The 24,807-nt window shown below is 43.7% G+C and overlaps 1 protein-coding gene and 1 long non-coding RNA gene across 17 annotated transcripts in view; one reads left to right on the forward strand and one right to left on the reverse strand.

Annotated features, from left to right (window-relative positions):
• The window catches only part of LOC113603477 (uncharacterized), a 204,133-nt gene that overhangs the window by 92,176 nt on the left and 87,150 nt on the right, over nt 1-24,807 (reverse strand). For both annotated transcript variants that reach the window (XR_003425081.2, XR_008290469.1), the window contains one exon: nt 6,938-7,083. This is a non-coding gene — a long non-coding RNA (uncharacterized LOC113603477). The remainder of the gene's footprint in view (nt 1-6,937; nt 7,084-24,807) is intronic.
• IRAG1 (inositol 1,4,5-triphosphate receptor associated 1) overlaps nt 1-24,807 on the forward strand; it is a 120,291-nt gene that overhangs the window by 50,542 nt on the left and 44,942 nt on the right. For 6 of the 15 annotated variants that reach the window (XM_027073146.2, XM_027073153.2, XM_027073147.2 and 3 more), the window contains 8 exons: nt 10,951-11,051; nt 12,135-12,205; nt 14,358-14,531; nt 15,095-15,172; nt 15,941-15,993; nt 16,197-16,244; nt 17,424-18,044; nt 19,883-19,961. In XM_027073146.2, coding sequence (XP_026928947.1) covers nt 10,951-11,051; nt 12,135-12,205; nt 14,358-14,531; nt 15,095-15,172; nt 15,941-15,993; nt 16,197-16,244; nt 17,424-18,044; nt 19,883-19,961 — 1,225 coding nt within the window. The remainder of the gene's footprint in view (nt 1-10,950; nt 11,052-12,134; nt 12,206-14,357; nt 14,532-15,094; nt 15,173-15,940; nt 15,994-16,196; nt 16,245-17,423; nt 18,045-19,882; nt 19,962-24,807) is intronic. The other 9 variants (XM_027073145.2, XM_027073152.2, XM_027073143.2 and 6 more) reach the window with 7 other exon arrangements.

The raw sequence follows: 24,807 nt of genomic DNA on the forward strand, positions 1-24,807 counted from the left end.
AGGTATTATATCCAAATGCAGGAAAAGAAACTAAACATGGGGCTCAGTTCTAGGCTAAACTCTTTACATTCATTATCTCAGATAGCCTTCATAATGCTCTATAAGTTAGCAATGACTATACCTAGTTTATAGATTAGGAAACTAAGGCTTGGAAGGTTAAGTCATTTGTCCAAAGGACAAAACAAGGAAGCAGCAAGACCTGGATTCCACTGCCTCATGGCTGTAAGCGGAGGAAATGGGGCTAGAATTATTTTTTTCTTCTTCCTAGTCCAGAAAACGCCCCACTTTAACTGCAACAGAGTTTGAGCACACAGGAAAGGGTAACTCTTCTCTTACACATGATAGATACCCAATAAATATGGAATCATGTTGAATTTACTCAATATAGTTGACCCTTGAACAGTGTGGGAGTTAGAGGCACCAACCCCATGGACAGCTGAAAATACATGTATAACTTTTGACTCTCCAAAAACTTAACTACTGATAGACTGCTGTGGACTGGAAGCCTTCCTGATAACATAAACAGTCATTAAGACATATTTTGTATGTTATATGTATTATATACTGTATTCTTACAATAAAGTTAGCTAGAAAAACGGAAGTGTTATTAAGAACATCGTAAGGAAGAGAGAATACTTTTACAGTACGATACTATTAAAAAAAATCCACCAGTGCTGTTCTGACCCACGTTGTTCAAGAGTTAACTGTAAATGTTTATTGAATTCATTCAACAAATGTTTATTGAGCACTAAATAACCAAGACCCCACTCTCAGAGACTTCACCTCCTAGTGGAATTACAATTGAACGACAATTCTTTCTGATCTAATTTGCTTTGTGTTCCCTTACAAGCTTCTCTGGTCAGGAATTGGGGGATCCTTGGTCTATGCTGTCCTTGGGAATATCTAGAGCTTAACAACATCCTTTACCATGTAAGGTAGATTGCCAGCTTTTTTCTTCATTTTTCCCTCCCTTGGCTGTTCAGGACCTGTCTTCACTAGCCAGGAGACTGGGGTTCTCTCTACCTCCCTGGAGACCCTTTGGGAAATGTGTGCCTAAGAAAAAGCAGGCAGTGTTCTGGAAGTGTTGATTGTTATAAGAGGTCAGAAGTGTATATTAAAATTATTTTGCTTTAGTTCCTACAGTGAGCAAAGAAGTAGCCTATCATTTTTTGTTTCTCTAATTCCTGTCAGACTGCATATAAATTACTTAAATTACTTAGGATAGGGGCTGTGTCTTTTGTACGTGTATCTCCAACTCTCAGCATAGGCTCTAATATGTGGTGGGAACTCAAGGTGGGATTGATGGATGGACAGATAAGCAGGTGAATGAGCAGGTGGATGGATGGATGGATGGATGGATGGATAGGTGGATGGATAGGTGGATGGATGGATGGATGGATGGATAGATGGATGTTTTTGTGAAAGGTTGGGTGGATAATTGGCTGGCTGAATGATTAAATGCCTGAATTGAAGGGAGGAAGAAATGAAGGGAGAAACAGGAGGAAAATGAGGGAGGAGGAAAGGATAGAAGATGATAATGAATGAATGGCTGGCTGGGTGATAGATACACTCTCCACTGAGTATGACTAATAGACATTGCATGTACTTCCACACTCCTGATGTTTTTTGGCATGAGAGTGAAAACAGTGATGAAGAAGGTAGGATAATCTAGTGGTTGTTGATCCTTGGCTTCTAGGAATAGAGTGGACAATGGTAGGAAAGAGTATCCAGGGGCGCCTGGGTGGCTCAGTTGGTTAAGCGGCTGACTTCAGCTCAGGTCATGATTTCGCAGTCCGTGAGTTCGAGCCCCGCGTTGGGCTCTGTGCTGACAGCTCAGAGCCTGGAGCCTGTTTCAGATTCTGTGTCTCCCTCTCTCTGACCCTCCCCCGTTCATGCTCTGTCTCTCTCTGTCTCAAAAATAAATAAACGTTAAAAAAAACATTAAAAAAAAAGAGTATCCACCAAAGGCAAGCAGGCCCTGGGTACACAGTGGGATCCACAGGGTGGGCACTGAGGAGCTTTAGGGGAGCCAGGAACTGGTAATCAGTTCTTGGCAGGGAGGAGCCCAATATCCAGCAGACTTCAGCAGAGGCATTTCTGCTCTCTCCCATGCTCTTAGGACTTGCTGCTAGAATAATAATTCTCTCCCAAGTCCCCAGAGTCCTTTTATCCTATCACAAGAGCACCAATTCCTCTTTGTGGCCAGGGCCCCTCTCTACAGAGACAGTCCGTGTTTGCCCTCCATGTGATGAGAAAGGGACCTAAGGATACAGCCACCACAAGGCCCAACCTCTACTACCATTCTCACCAATATCATCACTATTAATATTGCTTTATCTTGTCTAATCCTTCAAACAAGGCTGGAAAATGGGGATTATTAGCCCACATATGTTTGAGAATATGAAACTCAGAAAAGTTAAGTAAAGTGCCCAAGGTCATCCAGGTGGGATTCCCACTAGGGCTCCCCAACTGTATTACCCTACACTGGCTTCCAGTTGGGTCCTTCTCTCCCAGGCTATCTGCCAGGGCCCAAGGGCAGGAGCTGAACTCCCCACTCCCACCAGGGCTGGGACTGGGGCTGTTTCTTAGAGCTTCCTACCCAGCCTAGTCATGTGATGTTGGGGAAGGGAAGATAATATTCCCGTCTATGACACAGGCCTATATTTATCTCTGCATACAAGCAGTTAGGAAACTGTTGCACATTCCTGGGAATTTATGAGTGAAATAAACATTTAAATGTTTCTATAAGGTTTATTTAAGGAGAACAAAATGTGACCTGCTGGCTTATTATAGGGTGAGCTTGTGGGGAGACAGCCTGGGCCTCCATGCTTGGCTGATTTCAGGGAAGGGAAATGGACCCTTGGTGAGACTGGGCCTGTGGAAAGGTAAGGGGGTGCCCCTGCCATCTTTCCTCCAACTACGTGTTCAAATTTGTGCTGGCTGGAGGGCCTCCTGAAGGAAAGTGTTTGTGAAGGCGGGAGCAGCCTGGAAGAATAACAGGAGTGTCAGAGTGTCATGCATACACCGGGAACCACAAGAGGTGAGACCAAAGACCAGGAGAAACAGCTATAAGAGTAGCATGGTGAAGTGGGAAGGCCAACAGTCCTAATATTTAGTCCTTTCCACTATTTTCCAGCTGCACAGCCCTGGACAAGCCTTTCTTTCACTGGTAAAGTGGGGGCTGATGAGGAAAAAGCAGGGAGAAAGGAAATGCATCCATTGTCTACTCCATGCTCAGGGCCTTCACTTTCCTCTTTATGATTCTATGGCATTAGGAGGCATTACCATCCCCAATTTGTAGATGGATATCCTGAGATTCAGTGGCAGAATTGCTGGGAGGATGAAGTGAGGAAACACACCAGAAGTGTCTGGGATCGGGCCTGGCACTTAGAAGTCCAAGAAAGTGTCACTCCCTTCTACCCACATTTGTTCCTTTGTTGTTCATGTCTGTAACCTTGCAAAGGACATCTCTACATGGTCTCAGAGGCAGATGGTAAGAGAGGGAGTGGAGCCAAGTGAAGGTGGTCTTGGAGATGGGCTTCTCTGGGAGTCACTGATTACAAGACCACTTGGGCTTTTGTGGTCAGAAAGATGCCCAGGGAAGATGCTCTATGGCTCCATGACCAGAAGAGTGAGGCCCTCCTAATTTAACTCCAAATGATTGATCAGACTCAAAACTAAGAACAACAATCTCTTCAAAACCAAACTCCAAAGTAATTGATTCAGCCCCAAAGTTAACAATAACAGAATATAACATCTGACACTTACTGAGCATTTGCTAAGTGCCAGGTGCTTTCCATCTGGAGCTGCAGATTTAGCAAATGAAAATACAGCTATGTCCATACAATTTTGGAACACACTTACACTAAAAAATTATTTGTTGTTTATTCGAAGTTCAAATATAACTGGACATCCTGTATTTTAGCCGGCAATCTTATTTCCATATCAATCTGTTTAATTTTTGTAACTACCCTGTGGGATAGTTATTTGACAGATGAGGTAACCAAGGAACACAGAGGCGAGGTAACTTGCTCAAGGTCACACAGCTAGTAAGTGAGAACCTGTACTATGGATGAATTACTGTGGTTCCCAAGCTCAAGGCCCTTGAAGTCCTGAAGCCAGTAACTTCACTGGTAAGCTCCATATTTGGACATGCTGCACCACAAGCTTTCTTGAGGGCCTGTCTTATGTTTAGCAGCTCAGGTTGGGAGCAGGGTTGAGTATTCACACTCATCACACACACTACAACCTGGCAGAATTCACTCCAGAGGGTCTCTGGAATCTTCCCACACTTTCCTGGATTCCTGTCTCTTCAGTGCCTACTGAACTGAAACAGCCCACAGGAGACTGAATGTTCCCCACAAAAACAGTTTTTCACAGAGCTTGTTCATCCATTCTATGTACTGATTAGGGAAAGAACACTTTGATTTTATTATTGTATATTTTGCACGCACTGAAAAGAGAGAGTGAGGAGCATTCCAGGACATTCCATCAGGGGATTAGAGGATTTCTCCCTGATTGCTTTGTGCCTCCTGGTTTTTAAGCTGCTTTGAATTGCATGTGTTTGTGGTTACATGCTTGGCACTTGCCACCTATGGCTTGTTTCTGCCTTTCTATGAGCATGTCTGCCCCTACCCTCCTCTGACTGAGGGTGCATACAGCCCTGTGCATGACAGCCACCTTAGGAGAGCTTTGCTACAAGTTGTCTTCAGCCAGGAGGCAGAGAAAACTTCCACCAGAAGAAAGCTCCTTAGTGCGTTGCAGACCCTTTACTTCGCAGGTCAACAGTAAGGGCACCAGGCCCTGGGCACTACCTGGGGTGGGGGTGAGGGGTGCTTTCACCCACTCCTCATCCCATTGTGCTGAGAAGCACTTCAGAGGTCTGCCTATTTCACTTTTCTCTTCCTGTGCTCTAGCATAGACTGTAGCACATGATAGGCATTCGGTAAGTTTGCTGGAGAGAATAAAGCATAACAATGTGTGGATGTTTACACACTGACTTCTTAGACTAGAAGGCTTTTGAAAACTTCAGCGAGCCAACCATAAAAAGAAAGGCTAGACAATCTGTACAATAAGTAATTGGATGGAGCTGGAGGAGTAAGTTGAGGAGGGAGGGAAAGGAAGAGAGGATTTTCATGGGGAGTGAAAAGTCAAAGGGCAGAGGAGAGGTGAGGATGGTTAAGCATTATCTCCTTCCATGTCCTTTGAGAGCTGAGAGTGAAGAATGAGGCTCTTTTTGTCTTTTGTCTGCTGAATAATTCTTTAAAGCAATCTTTCTCAGAGCCTGGGCCAAATGGATCACAGATTCATTTGGTTTCAGGTCAAATAGTTTAACTTCAGAGTCAAACCATGGATGGTTAGGAGAAGCATGCATTTCTCCTTATCTGCTAGGGATGTTTGTATTTATCAAATTGTCTCCCCATTTTTATAGCCTCATGTTTTTATATCTTAGATTTTATTGCTGGTTATTTCAAATTGCTTTGGGAAATAGGTAGTGTGTCAATAAAATAAAATAAATAAATGAATTATATTCTACTTACTTAGCAGAGTGAAGGTATTAGACTCTTGGAAATGGGTATATATTATAATCCCCACAGCACTACACAAGGTTTTTTTTAGGATGTAACATGAAGAAAGTAATGTTTGGCTCTCCCACCCCTTTTATGTAGACTTACCTCATTCTCATTAATGTCTGCTGGGAATTCATAAAAGCCCATCCCAAGAGATGGCAGAAACCATATGATATAATGAGCATGAAAATAATATTTTAGCCAAAGTGCATTTCTTCCTGTTCACCAGAGGATTCATACAAGAAAGAAATTCTCTATATATGAAAATCATGAAAAAGGTAATTTTTAGAGCACAAACTGTTGCAGTTGAAATAAACTCCACCCAGGGAAAGAATTTCAAACATACTATAAGAAAAATCAGCGTTTCAATTGAAATTCCCATGGTAGCAGTCACCCATTGGACTGTATGGAAAGAAATCCCACCAAGACGGGGTAGATCTTATAAGCATTCTTATCACAACAACAATAACAATAATAAATAAATAAGAAGGCAAAAGGAATCCCACCAAGACGATGTGGGAGTTACACAAAATGAAATATATTGTACAGCTTAGTGCTTAGACTTAACCATATTGTGTTGTATACCTAAAAGTTTTCTAACAGGGTAGATCTTATAAGCATTCTTATCACAACAACAATAACAATAATAAATAAGTAAGAAGGCAAAAGGAAGAAATGTTGAGAAGTGATAGATAGACTTACGGCATAAATTGTGATAAGAGTTTCATAAGTGTATACTTATCTCTAAACTCATCAAGGTATATACATAAAATATGGATAGCTTTTCATATGTCAATCATACCTTAATAAAGTGGTTTAAAAAAAAAGGTGTCATGAGTCAAGGAGGCTTTAAGCACAAACCTCCTGTGTTTCAGAAAACCTTGGTTTTCAGGTTAAGAATCATATGCCACAGGGGCAGTAACTTGGATGCTTTCAGGGCCAGTCAGGGAGTACAAATGATTGAAGCAAGCTACAGAAGCAGACCAACAGTTACTCTGCAGAAATGCAGACCCAAGATGGCTTGGTCTCTTGGTTTTTCAGGAAAAGCAAGAAATCCAGACCTTTATGGGAATTCTTCCAATTATAAATGTTGACAACTAATATAAAAATTTATAAACATTATTTAGCAAATGGCCCTCCAGGTCTCTAATTTGTACCTCAGAGAATAGCTAATTCTTTCATTGAGATCCAAGAAACCACAACAAGAAACCCTGGTAATGACACGAAGAAAAGCCTCTGGAAAACCTTCAGCCCTTCTTTCTGCTCACTGGAGGATCCATCCCCTTTCCGCCCTTTTTACTGGCTCTCCCATTTAGCTTGGCAACTGCCCCTGGTCCTGTCTGCTCCAGTTTCAGCCCGTGACCTACCATTTTGATTCCCCTTTTTGACCTCAGCAGCTCTTCTGGATGCTGTTCCACTGTGTGTCATCAGGTCCCACATCATGATCCAAGATCCTCCTGCTTCCTTTCTGGCCCCTTGGAAGGCCCCAGCTTCTCTGCCTCTTGCTGGCCTCCTACCAGGGGACAAAAGGTGGGGAGAACTGAATACAGCCATTGTTCATTTTAATGATAATCATGATCAATAGATATTTGTAGACCATATGACACTTATCAAAGTGCATACACATTCATCATTTCATTTTATTCACATAAACTTCTGAGACAGAGCAGGCCTTTAACGATTTTATAGTTATGGGAATTGACAGGGTAACAAGAGGACAAAGCAAGTAACCAGCTCATCACTAGCCCATCAAGCTTATACTATCTATAGAAGGAGCTATTGCTTTTTTTGGGAAACTTCTTGAGCATGTCTTACAAGAGTCTTTGACAGAATTATGGATACCTGTGTTCTCGGAGGGACTGGAGTTCTGGAGTTGTGAGGATAGGTTGGCCAGTCTTGGTTCCAGTCACAAGCATCAAACTAACTCCCTGTCACTGTACATTGGCCAAATGGAGAGTAACACAGCTCCAATTTACTGGAAGCTTCTCAAAATTCCTAAGCGGTAGATGGATACTATAGTAACAGGGCTTCTTCCATCATCTCAACCAATGTGCATCATGATGATCCATGAATGGATCTGCTGTCAACATTTCTATGTTTTCTCTTTGGGTGGTCAAGTTATTCCCAAACCTGACCTTCAGTGTTCTCCATGTCTGAAACCATAAAAATCAAACTCACTGGAATAACACCCAATGTCCTTCAGAGGCTGGCTCATCCTTTTATTCTATTTCCATTATTTGCCTCTAAATTAGGTTCCTGCATCCAAGTCCAGTGTGTGTGTTTGTGTTGTAGTCTTCGCCCTACAAATAAGCAATTATTTGACACCAGCAGGGTGTCGAGGAATTAAAATAAATTCTGACACTACCTACCTGGAGACAGCATCAGAACCACAGGTAAAGAACTCAGTCCTACAAGACTGCCCTCACTTCAGACACCAATCACAAGTTCAGGTTGTCACCTGTGCTTCTGATAGACTGGTTAGAAATCAGAGGTTCCCATGATCCTCTCCTCAGGTTTGATAATTTGCTAGAGTGACTCACAGAACTCAGGAAAACCCATTTACTCACTAGATTAATGATGTATTACAAAGTATATTAAAGGATACAAATCAACAGTCAGATGAAGAGATACACAAGGTGAGATTCTGAATAAAGGAGCTTCTGTCTTCATGGAGCTTGGGATGTGGCACAGTGGCATGTGGAAATGTTCTGGTTTCCCAACATGGAAACTGTCTGAACCTCCTCCTTTTAGAGGCTTCATTATGTAGGCATGATTGATTAACTCATTGGCCATCGGGGATTGATTCAACCTCTAGCCCCTCTCCCATCCCCAGAAATCAGGGGGCGGGACTGAAAGTTCCCACCCTCTATTCATGGTTGTTTCCCTGGCAACCAACTTCCATGCATAGATGTCTTGCAAAAGTCACCTTCATTAACATAAACTCAGCTGTGGTGAAAAGGGCTTGTTATAAATAAAAGACACCCATTTCACCTTTATGGCTCTGAAGGAAGTTCAGAACTGAGGGCAAATATTATAAGATACCAAATATTATAAGAAGAGATTTTTCCATTGCTCTTATTGCTCAGGAAATTCCAAGGTCTTGGGAGCCGTGAGCTAGAAACTGTGGATGAAGACCAAATATATATGAGAAATATACTTTGGTTATCTGAATGACTATATATATATTTTTTTCTTATAAACCACAATATTGCAGTTCCATTCTTGACCTTTCATACCCCATAATCCACACTCCAGTTACACTGATAAATCCCTAATGCCCAGTTATGTCTTTTACTAATGCTGTTCCCTTTGCCCAAAACCTCTTCCCTACTATCTTTGTCTTACAAGCTCCCATCCATCCCTCAAAGCCTAGCTCAAATGTCCTCTCTTCTGGAGAGTCTTCAACTCCCCTGATGAGTTTTCCTTCTTTTCCTTTGAACTTTCACAGAATGTGGTCCATTTCTTTTCAGCTTAAATTTATTATAATTATTCATTACTTCTCTGTATCCCTTGCTTGTGAGGTCTTGAGGGTCTTTGTTTTTCAAGCTGTTCCTGGCACATGATGGATAACTAAAGTGTCTTTGTTGAAGGAGAGAGAAAAGTTATATGACAGTAATAAAACTATTTATTGAAAACGCCAGTCATGTACTAGGTGCTTTTTCAACATTATTTTTAAAACTCACATCAACCTTGTGAGTTAGATTTTATGATCATGGGGTATAGAGAGGTTAAATAACTTGCTCAAGGACACACAGCTAGTGGATGGTGAGCATAAATTTGAGCACAGGTCTGTATGATTCTTCCAATAGGCAATACTGTTTTCTACTCCTCCTATCTAGCCAAAGTCCCTGCCCAAACTTTCCTTCCATGTGCTCAGAGATTCTGAGTGCTTCCACCTCCTCCAATCCCTGCACCTCTCTCCAGCTGAAGAGGTCTTGGAACACAGGGATCTGGCATTCCCTGGCCTGACTCTGAGACAACTCTCTATCTCATCCAGCCTTTATGTTTGAAGCCAAGGGAGGGGAGGAGATACAAATGAAAATGGGAAGAGCTGGTTTCACTAAAAATTGTGGGATTTAAGAAGTACAGATAGCACCATATGGAACCCACTTAACAACAAGTAATAATGAGAAAAGGAGAGAAGGCCTCCCCACCAACCTTGCAAAGAGTCAATACGTATACACTAAGGGCTCAAGAACACAGCTCAGCCCTGGGTCTGTGAGGGCAGCCCTCAGGCAATGGCTTCAGGAGGGCCATTAGCTCCAGAAGGACACAGTCCTCAAAGTGGCAATGGCGACCCACTGCTCTGAAGCTCCAGGAAGCCACACCAACAGTGGGAGGTGGTGTAATGTGACATGCTTAAGAGTCTTAGCAGACAGGTCTTGGCAGGGACTGTGTGGTGTTCATAGAGAGCCCTGGCAGCACACACCAGTAAGGGGGTTGGGGATCAGGGAAGAAGAGAAGGAAAACGATAAGGGTACATATAAGAGGACCCCTAGAGAGATGCCCAGACATAACTGGGAATGATTCTGAGATGGAAATACAGCAACAGTAGGTGGCAAAAGAACCAGAGAGACACTGTGTGTTACTGTTATCTAGTCCTATTTTTATCCCCAGTACACTTAGGTGTGGGAAAGTGCAAGTTGACATGCATCTTTATGGACCTTATTGTATACCCTATAGTGCTTTATTCGATTCACTTATTCACTCACTCAACCAATATTTATTATAGTCCAGATATGGTGTTACCATTCACACAACCATCACGGTGTAATCGTATACTGATTTCACTACAGCCTCACCAACCCAGAATGGAAAAACTCTCATGTTTACTGTTAGTAGTTTTATTTAATGGTTTTGAAATACCTAAAAAATCTAAGTACTGGCTAATAACTTTTGTCCTAATTTCAGAAATGTGTAATTAGATAAACATTTTTCAAGGTTATACAAATTAAATGTCACAAATTAAATTATCAAAATGTCACAATTATCCCAATATGGGCTCTCAGTGAATATTGGGAATGTGTGGATGCATCCTTCCCCAGTCTGGCTGGCTGCAGCCTAAGCCTCTGCACCATTCTTTTTCTAGATTCTTAGTGAGGACTAACCAGGGGTGGTTTAGAGGTTCCCAAAACTTGGTGCATGAAAAGTAGAACATGTTAAGCTCAGTGAACGCTTGCTGGGGAATGAAGGAGAAATGGTGTTTTTACTTTCTTGCTTTCCTTTTTTCCCCCTTGAATAATCCAAATAAACTGCATTCAACCTTTATCAAGATGGTTCTGAGTGTCATGATACTGGAATAAATGCTCTAGCTCCACCTCCTGGGAGCTTCCATCATCCTAAGTCTAACTCCATCTGTGTTTTTGTTCTGAACCACCAGGGCCCTCACACTGCAGAAATATCCTGCAGTCCACCTACCATCATCCTGACTGGGGAGACCAGTTCACCAGGAGGAGAAACTGATAAAAACCTAGTCAACAGGTACATTCCATGTGCCTAATCTTTGTGCTGTATAGAACAATATTCCCTACAATATGAGGATTAAACAGATAGATAGATAGATAGATAGATCTTCTTCATTGATCATTTTATTGATGAAATACAATCAAGCACTTTTTCCAAATGTAAGCAAAAGCTTGGGATTTTTTCCATTATCTCCCCCACCCCCAAATTATTTTTCTTCTCCTGGATCTGGCTCTTTGCACTTTAAGAAAAGCACAAATCATGCAGGCAGTTTTGTATGATAACTGCCCAGATATTTGCAAACAGACCTGAGAGATATGAGTCTTTGACTGGAGAATCCTGCCCCTGGCCGAAGTGTGTCCTGTGTGGAAGATGAACCAAGGACATTGGCTCATATACACAGGGATGTCACTGCCTCAGTTTGGCACAGCACTAGTACATGCATTGGTTTAACTGGAATAAGATTGTGTAAGTATAGTTTCCAAAAAGCTACAAAGATCATTCTCATACAGATATATAGTGAGCATGTGTCAAAGATTTCTTGAACTCATTGACAAGGGAACCATGAGGATAACAAAGCCAGTTCAAAAGAGGATATAAGAGATGGAAATATGTATATAATCAGTGAGGAGGAAAAGAATGCTGGAATAAGATCGCTAAGTTAGACATAAAATAGGTTAATATTCCACAAGGCAATGAAACCTTGTTTTTATCTTTATTCTCCAGAAATCATCTACATCTCTTCCAGACAATTATTCACATTTTATGAGTTTTCTACAGTTAGATGTTCACTCAGTCTGGGCCCTAATGAACAGTAAATAGTCAAAGTTACATTTCCTTAGGGAAGTGTTTCAAAAACCTTAGCAAGCATCAGAATCACCTAGGGGGCATGTTCAATCAAGATGTCTGGGTCCCACCCCCAGAGTTTCTGATCCATTTGATCTGGGGTGGAACCTGAGAATTTGCATTTCTAACAAGTTCTCAAGCTTAGACAAGCTTGAAAGTTGATGCTCTAGGACGACTTTGAAAGAATATACAGGTATCTGTGTGTTTACCAGTTGTGGACAAATTTGCTTAAGATGACTCTGTTCTGTCTTTCAGAGCTCACAGTCCCCATAGGAGGCTTTCTCACCGAAACTTGAAGGTTTCCACTGTTTCGCTGACTTCTGTGGGTAAGAGCTAGTCCAATTTATCTTATTTCTGTAGAGACAGGGGTCCGGCTGAAGTTGTGTTTGAGCAGGAAGGCTAAGATCTGGCAGCTTAGCCAGGCTCAGCCCCTTCCCCTCTCTTAATTCTCAGGCAGGTCCATAACTATGAGCCCAAGAGGGCAAAGTCAGTCTGCTCCTCTGTGTTTGAGCCCAGAAGAAGTATGATATCTAATTATAATTTATTTGGTAAAAAGACAAGGCCAGGGGGTAAAGAAAAAGATGAGGAAGTCAAAGAGAATACAGCTGGGTGAGGCTCAATTCTGGGGTTCAGGGGGCAGAGGCCTCCACCTCCTGCTAGAAAGGCCCACATCCAGGTAGGTACGTGCCTGAATGCAAGCATGGCTGCCCCAACCACCAGGTAATTCTCCAAGTGGTTTCTCAGGGTCTGTTCTGGACCATTGGAACAGAGATGTCATACAGATTTGGTCTCTGCTTTCATGTTGCTCATAGTCTATGAGCAGACTAAGACGTGAACAGATATAATCAAGACACTATATTTTAAGGCCCTTCACAGAAGTGTTAGGGAAACTGAGGCAAGAAGGGGACCAATTCTGTCTGGGGAGGGGGAAGGCTGGATAGGGATTCCAGATGAAAGAGTATTTGAGTTGTACCTCAGAGAGTTGGACAGACAGACAAGAGGAAGAAAAAGCATTCAAGGTGGAAGAAACAACATGGTGGAGATGCAGGAACCATAACAGAGTAACAAGAGTGACTGAATGTTCTGATGTGTGTATTAGGGTCAGGGCTCTTTCAAATGCTAGAAACCTGACTTAAACTCTTACACCAAAAATACATACATACATACATACATTCATACATAAAAATAAATAAAAGCCAGGTTTTGTGGTTTCAAGGAGTGCTGAATCCAGGTGCTCAAGTTGGGTCATTAGTAATTGGTTTATCCCATTTCTAAAGTTTCATGTGTTTGCTTCTTTTTTGTTTGTTCATTTGTTTTTTTGTTTGTTTGCAAATGGCTACCAGCAACTCCAGGCTTATGTTGCATCAGTGGAAATAGAGTGCCTCTTCCTGTACACTCAACACAATTCTAAGACTTGCCTCTTCCTGGCCTCCCATGGCCATCCTTGAGTCAATCACTATGGCCAGGGGGATTGAACTCATTGACTAGCCAAGGCTGGGGTGAGGTGGGGGATAGGATTTATCTTCTTCCTAACTAACATAATTGAGACTCAGAGGAGTTTCATCCAAAGCAAACTGGGGAACTACAACCAGAAGAAGGGGAAAAAGGGAGGCTGTAGAGGCACAATGAGAGCTATTCATCACAAAGGGGGATGGGAGGGAGCTTAGGAGAAATATGTGGGATGGGCAAAAGTGCTGGGCCAAGTTTGGCTTTTGCACCTGACTAGGGACCATGAGGAATCCTGATGAGGTAAGGCAGGAGGATTTCAAGGTCAGATATGGCTCTTAGGAAAATCACTCTGATAGGCAGTGGAAGATGGGATGAAGGGGAGAGCCTGAAGGTAAAGGACCTAGGAAGTGACTGTTGTAATTGTGCAGGTGAGATCTAAGAAACAAGAATGGAGAGGAGGCACAATTTCCAGAGATATTTATGAGGTAAATGATGATCAGGACTTGATGATCAGTAGATGGGACATGAAGAGACTGAGGAAAGAGTGTGGAGTGACTTCCATGTTTCTGAGCAGCTGGGGAAAGTGGTGTCATTCACCCAGAGAAGACCTGCTGGAGAAGAGGCAGTTTTGGAAAAGGATGGGGGTAGACAGTGTGAGTAGAGGAAAGAAGGGAAGGAAAGTGGCCATGATCTTTGGAGTGTTCCCTTTATCCACACATCTTAAGCTCACTAGCTTGTTGAAGAAACAGAGACCTGAAGGATGAACACACTAGGGAAACAGCATAGAGGTGGAGCTCCTGATGGCTTTCCCTAATGGCAGAGTTTAGGACAGTACTGGGAACCTGTTACAGAGGACTTGCCACAACCACAGACTACAGGCAGCCCTATCTGTCTGAGGCAGCCCTATCTGTCTCCCTAGCCCAGCATTAGGGCCAATGTTTGGCTGGCTGAGTCCACTCTGGGCAGCTTCCCTGGGCTGGGGTTTTGGGGGACCATGGCTCTTGCCCCATGTTCACCCTCCCACTGCAGACCCTGCAGGGCACATTATTGACCTGGTACATGACCAGCTGCCAGATATCAGCATCTCAGAGGAGGACAAAAAGAAAAACCTGGCACTGCTGGAAGAAGCCAAGTTGGTGAGTGAACGATTCCTGACTCGCCGCGGGAGGAAGTCCAAGAGCTGCCCTGGAGACTCCCAGTCAGGTAGGATGCACAGGTGGCTTCCCTGAGCACGACCAAGGTGGGGTGGGGGATAGGGAGGTCCAGGCTCCAGTTGTGGGAGCTCTGCTTCCAAGAGGTGGCCTTTGACTTGCCTGTCCCCAGGCCTCTAGACCCTAGGAGGACTGAGTCCTGTGGAAGGAATCTTGTGAGGAGAAGACATCTTACTCTGTTTCAGAGCTCTAAAAATACTGATCCCACTTTAGTTCAGAAAACTCTGCTTTTCATTTTTTAGGCCTATTGTGTTTTTGTTTCACCAAGAAATGTTAGCCCATATGATACCCATGAATTTAGCATGGGTTTCCCCTCCCTGAATCCTGCATAGAGAGAAATCCCTGTGTGATGCCCGTGTGCACAGGCTCCTGGACCACTCTGCATGGATGGAGTCCTCCTGCGGTAGGAGCCTTATCTGGGAGTCCAGAATCAGTCCCTGTCCCTGACGAAACGATCCTAGTTCCCAGGGATCAGATATACCTGAAAGGATGTCTTTGTTTAGCTGAAGTTGTAAACCTTCACAAATGCTGGCCAGTTTGTGTCTGTTTCCACAGCTGTTGCCTTGAACCTCAGCCCCGGAGCTTCTCCCGCATCCTCTCAAAGCAACTCGCTTACTGTTCCCACGCCGCCTGGTGAGGTCCAGTGCCCCTGGCTTCTCCCTTTGGGTGGCAGCTGAGCCCCTCCCATGGCCTGAGCAGGATGCCTCCTATCTTGCAGGCTTTCTAGTCAGGACCCCTGCTTGGTCTCCTCCTCAGAGGGCTCCCAGCTAGGCCTGGCTGGGCTGGCTCTGAGGAGGTGGATGTACTTTCTATTGGGGTTCTGAGCTCATGCGGGGAGACAGGCCTAGCCCAGGATGAGGCCAGGTAGGAGAGGATGGAGGCAAGGTTGTGGGAAGGAGGCTAAAACTGGTGCTTTCTCTGCTAAGAGAGGACTTGCAGAGAGATCACCTCAGAGCTTATTTAGAAAGGCTTCTATTTGGACCACTCTTTTATTTTTTGGTTTCTTCCCTTTCATTAGGCTGTGTATGGGGCCACACCCTCAAACCAGCTCAGAAAGGGGCATGGTGCCAGGAAGAGCGGCATGCCCTTGTCTGAGTTGTGGGGCAAGCTCAGGCTCCACCCAGGCAGCCTGGGTTCAATTCCCAGTGCTGATACTTCCTGGATACATGGCCTTGATTTCCCTCTGCTTCAGTTTCCTCATGTGGTTTTTATGTTGATTAAATGAGGGCTCACCACAGAACCTGACATGTGGGAGACACTCAACAAATGGTGATGTTACTGGCAATCAGGCCTGAGGGAACTGGGGGAGGACATTCTGGGGAAGTAGATGTGTTTTTGCTAAAGAATCAGCTGACAGTCTGGAGTGCTGGACATCACTCACCAGTGTCTGGACCATTCCAGGTTTGGATGCATGCAGTGGGCCAGAGTCTCCTTTGCTTGGAGCACCACCACAGGTAACAGGGGCCCAGTTTGGGGTTTCTATGCCACCTGGTCTCTCTTCTTATCCCTTAACCCCTGTAAGACCCTCCATGATGTATTGAGATGAGGGTTCTGGGAGGGGGAGACATCTATTACCTCTAGAGGCCTCTTTGAGGGTATTTCAAGAGGAGATATGATTTCTTCACATTGCTATCTGACTTGTGTTTACTTTCTCCAGCAGAAGGGGGATGAGGCCGAAGTCTCTTCACCTCATCTTGGCGAGCCTGTGAGTGTGAACTCTGCCCAATCTGCATGATTCGGGTGGGGGAGACACTGTTCCAAAAGCCTAGGCTGGCCCTGGGCAGCCTGCGAGTGGGTGTACATGAGTGGAGGGTCAAGGCTGGGGAGCTGGAAGGTTCCTCTGTCCTATCATGATGGGAATTCTGAAGTGGAAGCGGGTAAGGAGGCAGGATTCAGTGGGGATCACCTCCATGGTGGCCCTGCTTATATCCCTGCACCCTCACTCAGGCCACTAGCCAGAAACCAGGGGGATTACTAGGCCCAGCAGCAGTCAGGCAAGACTGCTGCTTTTTCAGCTCTAGTGAAAATTGCAGTAAAGTTCCAGCCCCTGGGTAGGATTCTTCCTGGGGGCAGCCTGGAAAATCTCACCTTTGCTGATGAGCACTAGAAGGATCCCACCCCTACTCAGAGCAAAGTGCTCAAGGTGGTGTCGAGGGCAGCATAAAATATAATATCATCTAGAACTGGGGCTGGAATAAAGTTCATTTGGAGAGTTTCAGTACTCACACAAGATAGCCACACAAATACCCCAACATAGACCTCTAGGCTCCTCACAAAGCAGGTTTCCTTCAGGAAATAAAATAAGAATGCAGAAAGATATCACTTTTGCAAGAATCACCTGATTCAATGGTCTTTAACCTCTTTTGGATCATGAAACTTTCTGAGGAAGTATTGAAAGCTGTGAATTCTCTTCCCAGAAAAACATAACACGTACACATAAACACACATATACATTTTCCATAATTCCAGAGGTTACCAAATCTGATGAGAAATTGAGTCCCTAAGAGTTAAAGTCCTTGCCAAGAAGAGTCAGGACTAGAAACCAGAGCCACTGAGTCAAGGCCAAAACTTGTGGCTGCCCCCAAGCTGCCCTCTATTCACTGTCCTCCACAGATCCTAGCCCTTGGGAAGTTCTTGGCAAATTGTGTATGGCAGGTCCCCTTGTCCTGTCTATTTTATAGACCTTAGGCTTGTCTGTGGATCCCTTTTACTGGTTCAGACTTGACTGAGAAGTCCTCCCCTAGCACTTAGTGCACACACAGGCACACATACACACAGGCACCTTAACAGGTCTGTGGGGGCAGAGGCCTCACAGTGGAAGTGGCCACACCTCTTTCCTCTCTAGCCTGCCTCTATAGTCCTAGCTCTACCTTGTCTCTTTCAGAAGAATGTCTCCAAAGGGCTAGCTGACCGGAAGCAGAATGACCAGAGGAAAGTGTCTCAGGGCAGGCTGACTCCTCGTTCTCCCACAACTGAGAAGTCCAAAGAAATTGCAATTGAACAAAAGGAAAACTGTGATCCCCTCCAGTGCTCTGAGGCCACACACAAGGGCTCAGCTTCCAGCATAGGCAGTGGTGAGAAAATGGCCTTGAATAGCCCTCAGCCTGGTCCTGCTGAAAATGACCTGGGAAAGGTGCTTCTGAAGACGGCCAGGGAGGGCAACCCTCTGCCTAGAGGTCCAGCCCAGGGTTCTGGAGGGGCAGCTCCCCTGGCCCCCCAGGAAAAAGGTACAGCTGGAGAGCCAACAGGGTCAAAGTTTGGCTCCAAAGCTGAGCTGCGGTCCCCTGCTTCTCGGCCACCCCTATTGAGGGGGGTCTCCTGGGACAGTGGTCCTGAAGAACCTGGCCCCCGGCTGCAGAAAGTGCTTGCCAAGCTGCCTCTGGCAGAGGAAGAGAAGCGTTTTTCGGGCAAAGCTGGCAGCAAGCTGGCCAAGGCACCTGGACTCAAAGACTTTCAGATACAAGTGCAGCCAGTGAGGATGCAGAAACTGACTAAGCTCCGAGAGGTGGGTTCCTGAGGGCCAGCTGGGCAGGGTGTACACTCCAGGTCCTTCCTGAGCTTCAGATAGCTGGGCCAAGCTGGACTTGGGGCAAGGTAGCTCTGGCCTGGACTTGGGCCTTATAGGGCCCTAAACTTCCCTACCCTGATAAATCAGGCCCACTCTATAGCCTCTTCTTCATAAGTGCCAGTTTCAGGTGAGTGAGTGTGGGATATAGTTGCCACACAAAGCCACATTTTAAGCCACATTTTAAGGCAGTTATATGGAGGGGCACATGGGCCCTCAGGACTGGGCTGTGTTTTGCTCTCCAGCCAGAGCTGGAAGCTCATAAACAGGAAGCCCTTGATGGAGCACCTTGTCATGCCTAGGCCTGGGATAGGCAAGGACGGAATAGCTTTTCCCTTTGTCAGGCCCCCCAGCTTTCCTTCCTGATGCCTGTTAACAAAGGGCCTCAAATCCATCTTCAAGGATAATGATGGCCATGAGGGACTGCTCCCCCTGTGGTGAATTTCTTCCAATGTCTGTGACGTCCCCAACTTTCACTGGCCACCAAACTAGGCACAGTAGTCTCTCATGGGGCTGTCACCCTGTGCAGGGGGATATTGGGAGTGTCCAGCGATGTAGGGGACAGAAACAGGGTGTGGGGGCAAGAAGAGGTTAACAGGACAAAGGATCATTACCCAGTCCTCTCTTCCCCAGAGGGCCAACCCAGGCTGCAGGTCAAGGCAACTGGGATTCCATGGGGTGGGACCTGGCACCCTCATGGCCGGAACTGGACAAGGCTCTCCTGGCTCCCCTGCAGAATGGGTGTGAGATGGGGAAGGAAAAGAGGTATCTGATAGTGGCCAAGCACAAGAGAGGAGGTTTCTGTGCTAGCAGGGACACATTGCAACATGTCCTATTCAGAAACCTTCATTGCTATTCAGAAACTTTCCACAAGGCTCTGAATTGAATGCTCTGGGGAGCTGCTAAGGAAACAGGTAAAGGGCCCTGGCCAATTACTTTCATTTGGGCTATGAGCACCCTCTGCTGGCCCCTTCCCTTCCTTCTTTACGCAGGGGGTAAACCACTCAAGTGGCCCCTGCTATACGTGAGACTGAAGATCCCTTTGTAAGCACGATAAGGGGCGAGGAAATCTGTCAGACATTGGAAGTGCTGGTCTGGTGCTGATTGACTTGGAGCAGGTGTGAGCCTACCTGTGCCATATACATGTGGTTGGCATCCCCATCTCTCCTGGACTTTGACTGCTGTGGCCCCAGACAGTATAGTGGGGCGGCAATTCTCAGGCCTCATTTGTCTGGAGAGTTTAACAACTCAAGGGATGCCATAACAGGTCACTGGGGAACTGGGAGAGAAGTTGTAATTCCTGGGAGTGGGCATTCACTGCCCTAAACAGCAGGGCTAGAAGCTCTAGCCAGCTCAAAGCACAGTCATGAGCTCAAGAAAGATCATTTCCAGCGGGAGCTTCATACACATCTAGGGGACAATCCTGTCCCCAGAGTCCTGGGATCTGCTTCTGTTTGTTGTATAGCTCTCAGCCACAGTGTGGCTGGAGCATTTGCCCAGAGGCCCACAGGCTTATTTAAAAGTCAGACCATGCCAAGGACAATTCTTAACTCAAGGAATGTGGTGCTAATGGTGGGTTTTCAGGCACCTTTATGGGCTGGGAGAGGAGCAGTCTTCCAGGTGCCTTTCATATATCACCACGTTATGATTGTCCAACCACCTTTGAGGCTGCCCTTAGTACATCCCACATGAAACTGAACACAGGCCCAAAGACAGAATCGAGAGATGAGTTCAGCCTGTTATCATCCAAAATGTTGTTTTCTTCTTTTCTTAAAAAGGAGCACATCCTGATGAGAAATCAGAACTTAGTGGGGCTCAAGCTTCCAGACCTTAGCGAAGCAGCTGAGCAGGAAAAAGGTAGGTGTGGTCGGGGCAGATGCTCTTCTCAGGCCAGTGCTGGATTCATTTTCACCAGATCAAAGAAGGTGAATGTGTAAATACTAGACTTCCTGTCAGGGCCTTTGTCCCATTGGCAAGTGTGGGCCAAACACAGAGCAGGCCCTCAGTAAATATTTGCAGATAAATGAATGAATCAGATTATGTTTCCTGCCCACTCAGGAAACTTCTAAACTTGTCTCCTTCCAACCAACCCCCTGCTTCCGGACCCCGCCAGTCCTCTCTGAGCCTTGTTAGCACTTAGTGGGCCTGGAAGGGTGACCCAGGCCTGAACTTTTGACACTTCCTTTTCCTCTCACACCCAGGAAGCTACCCAAATAGAATGGTTCCTCTTTTCAAGACATCAGAGTCATCTCTTGCTTTCTAATTTACTGTCACCATAAAGTACAGACCCCAACCCTTTCCTCCCTGGCCCTTCAAGTCCCTACCTACCTACTCTGCCAGACTCATTTTCAGAAAATAAGACTTTGGGTCTCTTGCCTCCCTCCCTTCCCCCTTTCTCCTGGCTCACCTCTTCTATGGGTTATGCTACCTGTGGTTAGTCTCAGCACAGAAGCTTTCTGCCTAAGGATTGTTGTGTGAGCATGTCCAGGGTACCACAACCACGTTGGAGGCCCTGATCTGAAATATAGTTAACTAACACCAACCTATTCAACATTAACAAGATTCTCAGAAGTAAAATTTCCAACAATTTTTTAAAGTACTAAATTAAAAAAATTAACCATCTGTAGAGGAAATCTCTGGAAAAGTATTGCATACTTTTCTACTTTTAGTTTTTAATTTGCTTATTAAAGAAGATTCAAAACACTAGGAAAAGATTCAAAACCCCATAAATTCTGAAAAAAGCAATTTTTATTCTTTCCAGTATTTACAATTTTTTCACAATTGGTTTGATTGTGTAGATATAATTGCCTATTTCTACTTTTAAAACTTATTTCATAACCAATTCCATATATTTTGGCTTGTCCTTTTATTTATCATTTGATGGGTATATTATTGGGTATTTCAGATGTTTATAGTTCTTTTAACTATGATTAACCACCCTACTTTAAACAACTTGGTACCTGTAGTTTTTTCTTTCTTCCTTCAAGTTACTCTCTTGGGATAAATTCTCAGGCTTGAGATTCGTTGGGTCAAAGCATAGAAACATTTGCATTTACTAAATTGCTTCCAATGTGGAATGCTACCTGCAAAGACTGAGTGAGGACTCTTCCTCCTAAGAACTACCAGCAATTGACTTTGCTTTGCTTTTATTCCTTATGCGCCAGAATATAGTAAGAACCAGATACCCAATAAATGCCACTTTGCTATCACTTCAATTAATTTGCCAGCAAGCAAGTTCAAATTTAAACATTTTAAATATTTATTTACTCTGTTTTTTCTTATTGGGTAGGTTAGTTTTTCATCTCTTTATCCAAGTGTCCATTTGGGCCTTAGGTTTTTTGTTGGCTTGTTTCTTTTTTGCTGGTAATATATGTACTTTATAGATATTAACCTTTCATTGACTATATTTTTTTTCTTGTAATTGATTTCCAGTTTCATACCATTATTATTGGAAAATATGCTTGATATAATTTCAGTCTTCTTAAATTTGAGACCCGTTTTGTGCCCTAACATATGATCTATCCTGGAGAATGCTCTATGTGCACTCGAGGAGAATATGTATTCTATTGCTTTTGAGTGGAATATTCTGTGTATATCTGTTAGGTCCAACTGGTCTAACGTGTCACGTAAGGCCAATGTTTCCTTATTGATTTTCTGTCTGGATAATCTAACCATTAATGAAAGCGAGGGTATTAAAGTCCCTTACTATTATTGAAGTGCTGAAAATTTCTCCCTTTAGGTCTGTTAATATTTGTCTTATGTTGGGTGCATAAATATTTACAAATCTTATATCTTCTTGTCGGATTTGTATTTTTCTCAATACTTTTTCATTCTAACATTTTTCATTTAACGAGTTTTGTTATTGCAGAGAAATTATAAAGTTCTCATAATCATCTTTGCCTATCTTTTCCTTTGAGAAGTCTTCCATTATTTAAATCATTATAAAAAATTATTTCTCCTTGGGGCACCTGGGTGGCTCAGTTGGTTGAGCGTCCGACTTTGGCTCAGGTCATGATCTCGTGGTCTGTGAGTTCGAGCCCTGTGTCGGGCTCTGTGCTGACAGCTCAGAGCCTGGAGCCTGTTTCAGATTCTGTGTCTCCCTCTCTCTGACCCTCCCCCGTTCATGCTCTGTCTCTCTCTCTCTGTCTCAAAAATAAATAAATGTTAAAAAAAAAATTAAAAAAAAAATAAATTTCACAGGTATTAACAAAAAATAGATCAAACTGTAAACTATTAGGAAATGGATTTGCTATCCCAATTAAGAAGAAATAATTTAAAAAAATTTTTTTATGTTTATTTTCAACAGAGAGATAGAGACAGAGTATGAGCGGGGGAGGGGCAGAGAGAGAGGGAGACACAGAATCTGAAACAGGCTCCAGGCTCTGAGCTGTCAGCACAGAGCCTGACGCGGGGCTCGAACTCACAGACCGCGAGATCATGACCTGAGCCGAAGTCGGCCGCTTAACCGACTGAGCCACCCAGGCGCCCCCTGTGAAATTTATTTTAAGATATTAGGTATTTGGAGATTTAAGATCCTATTACCTCAATAATATTTTGATAGTATGTATATTTCTTGTTGTTTTGTGGCTTAGACCATCATATACTATATTCTTTGTGTGTGTGTGTATATATATATATGTGTATATATATATACATATATATATATATATATATATATATATATATATATATAAATACTAGTGCTGGGCCCTTGATTCTGTTTTATTCTAATCAGTACTGTACCATTTTACTTACTGCTGCCATATAATATGTTCTAGTATGTAGTGAGGTTACTTTTCTCTCATTGATCTTCTTTCTCAGAATATTCATTACATTCTAGATATAAAGATTCAGTGTGAAATAATGGAAAGAACAACTGGACAAAAAGTCAGGAGATTTGAGTTAATGTCCCAGTCCAGGAACCAGCTGACGGGTCTTTAAATATGTTCTTCTGGGGCACCTGGGTGGCTCAGTCGGTTAAGCGTCCAACTTCAGCTCAGGTCATGATCTCACAGTCCATAGTTAGAGCCCTGCATCAGGTTCTATGCTGACAGCTCAGAGCCTGGAGCCTGCTTTGGATTCTGTATCTCCCTCTCTCTGCCCCTCCCCTGCTCATGCTCTGTCTCTGTCCTCTGTCTCAAAAATAAATAAAAATATTTAAAAAAATTAAAAAAAAAACCAAATATGTTTTTCAACCTCTGTTCCCTCTTGGACTAGAGAGGACCTCAGAAGGCTCTTAACTTTAATCTAAGATTCAAGGATTACAAGTCTTTTCTAGTTTTGCCTATACGTATTTCTTACCTACCTTACCTCTTCTTACTTACCTATTTCTCTAAGTGAAATTTATACCATTTTATACAAGATTTTAATTATGATTGCTCTAATGCTACACATTGGATTCAGAAGAACTGTCTTAATTTTGTTTGTTTTTACAGTTTATAGACTTTTAAATTACTTACTTTGAAAACATTTACTTCTCACTCAAATATATGGTTTGTCCCTCTATTGAGTATTCCTTTCTTTTTCCTCTAAAAGATTTGATGTTCTTGTACAGGTCTCCCATTTCTCTTATTGGGACACATTCTATGTGATTTATAATTTTGCTTGTTTATGAAGAAGACTCTTTTCTTCATTATATTTTCCTAGCTGATAATTAGTGGCATAAATGAATGCTGCTTGCTACTATACATGTTCCTTGTATATTAACAAATGGTAGAGGGATTACTACAGTGACTAGCACAATTACTATAACTAGGGTAATTATTACATCTCAGGTACTAGGCTAGGCATTTGATAATATTGTCCTGATCACTTGCAGGTCATTTCAAGCCAAAGATGTGAGGCTCACTGTTGGCTAATTCCCAGGCTGCATGCTGGGAATGCAGAGGTGAAAAAGGCTCAGGCCCTGCTGTCCACAAGAGGGCCTTTTCCTGGCTGTCATTATTAATCCCCTCAGCTACCTCAACAACCTCCTATTCCTTCGACATTCCTGACCTCCTCACCCAGCTCAATCCGACTGTCCGCACTCAGCCAGAGGATTCTCTAAAATGCAAATCCAGTCTAGCATCTTCAGAGGCCTTCATTATGCTCTTAGAATGAGCACTGGAATCCTTAGTAGGATCTACAAGGACCAGTGTCATTAACCCTGCTCCCCCACATCTTTGAGGGCCACTCTCCTTTTCACTCTCAACATCTTGGACTTTCTTCAGCAACTCATTCCCCCTTCTTCTTAGGCTTGGCACAGGCTGTCCCCTCTACCTGGAATGTTCTTCCTCTCACCTTCTTTGCCTAATAAACTCCCATTCTTTAGATTTAGATTCTTAGATTTCTGCTCAAATGTCACTTTTCTAGAGAAGACTTTTCCAGCACCCCCAGATCCTTCTCTCTTATAAAACCTACAATAGTATGAAATGTAGTGTTTTAGTATTTCTCCAATTAATCTCTGTCCCACTAGGTAACAAGCTCCCAGAGAACAGTGACCTGTGTGTTTTGCTCAGCATTATATCCCTAGCTACAAGCCAATTGCCTGGAACACAGTAAGCACTCAATAAATGTTGAAAAAATGAATGAGCCTACTCTCACCTTCCAGGAGAGGAAATGCAAAGATAGACAATGTAACTATAATACATTGTGTTAAGATTTCAACAACACAAAGTATCTAGGAACACAGAGGAAGAAGCAGCCAACTTAGTAGGGGTAAGTG

The sequence above is a fragment of the Acinonyx jubatus genome, chromosome D1 (genome assembly GCF_027475565.1).
Source record: "Acinonyx jubatus isolate Ajub_Pintada_27869175 chromosome D1, VMU_Ajub_asm_v1.0, whole genome shotgun sequence".
In the NCBI taxonomy this organism is placed as follows: Eukaryota; Metazoa; Chordata; class Mammalia; order Carnivora; family Felidae; genus Acinonyx; species Acinonyx jubatus.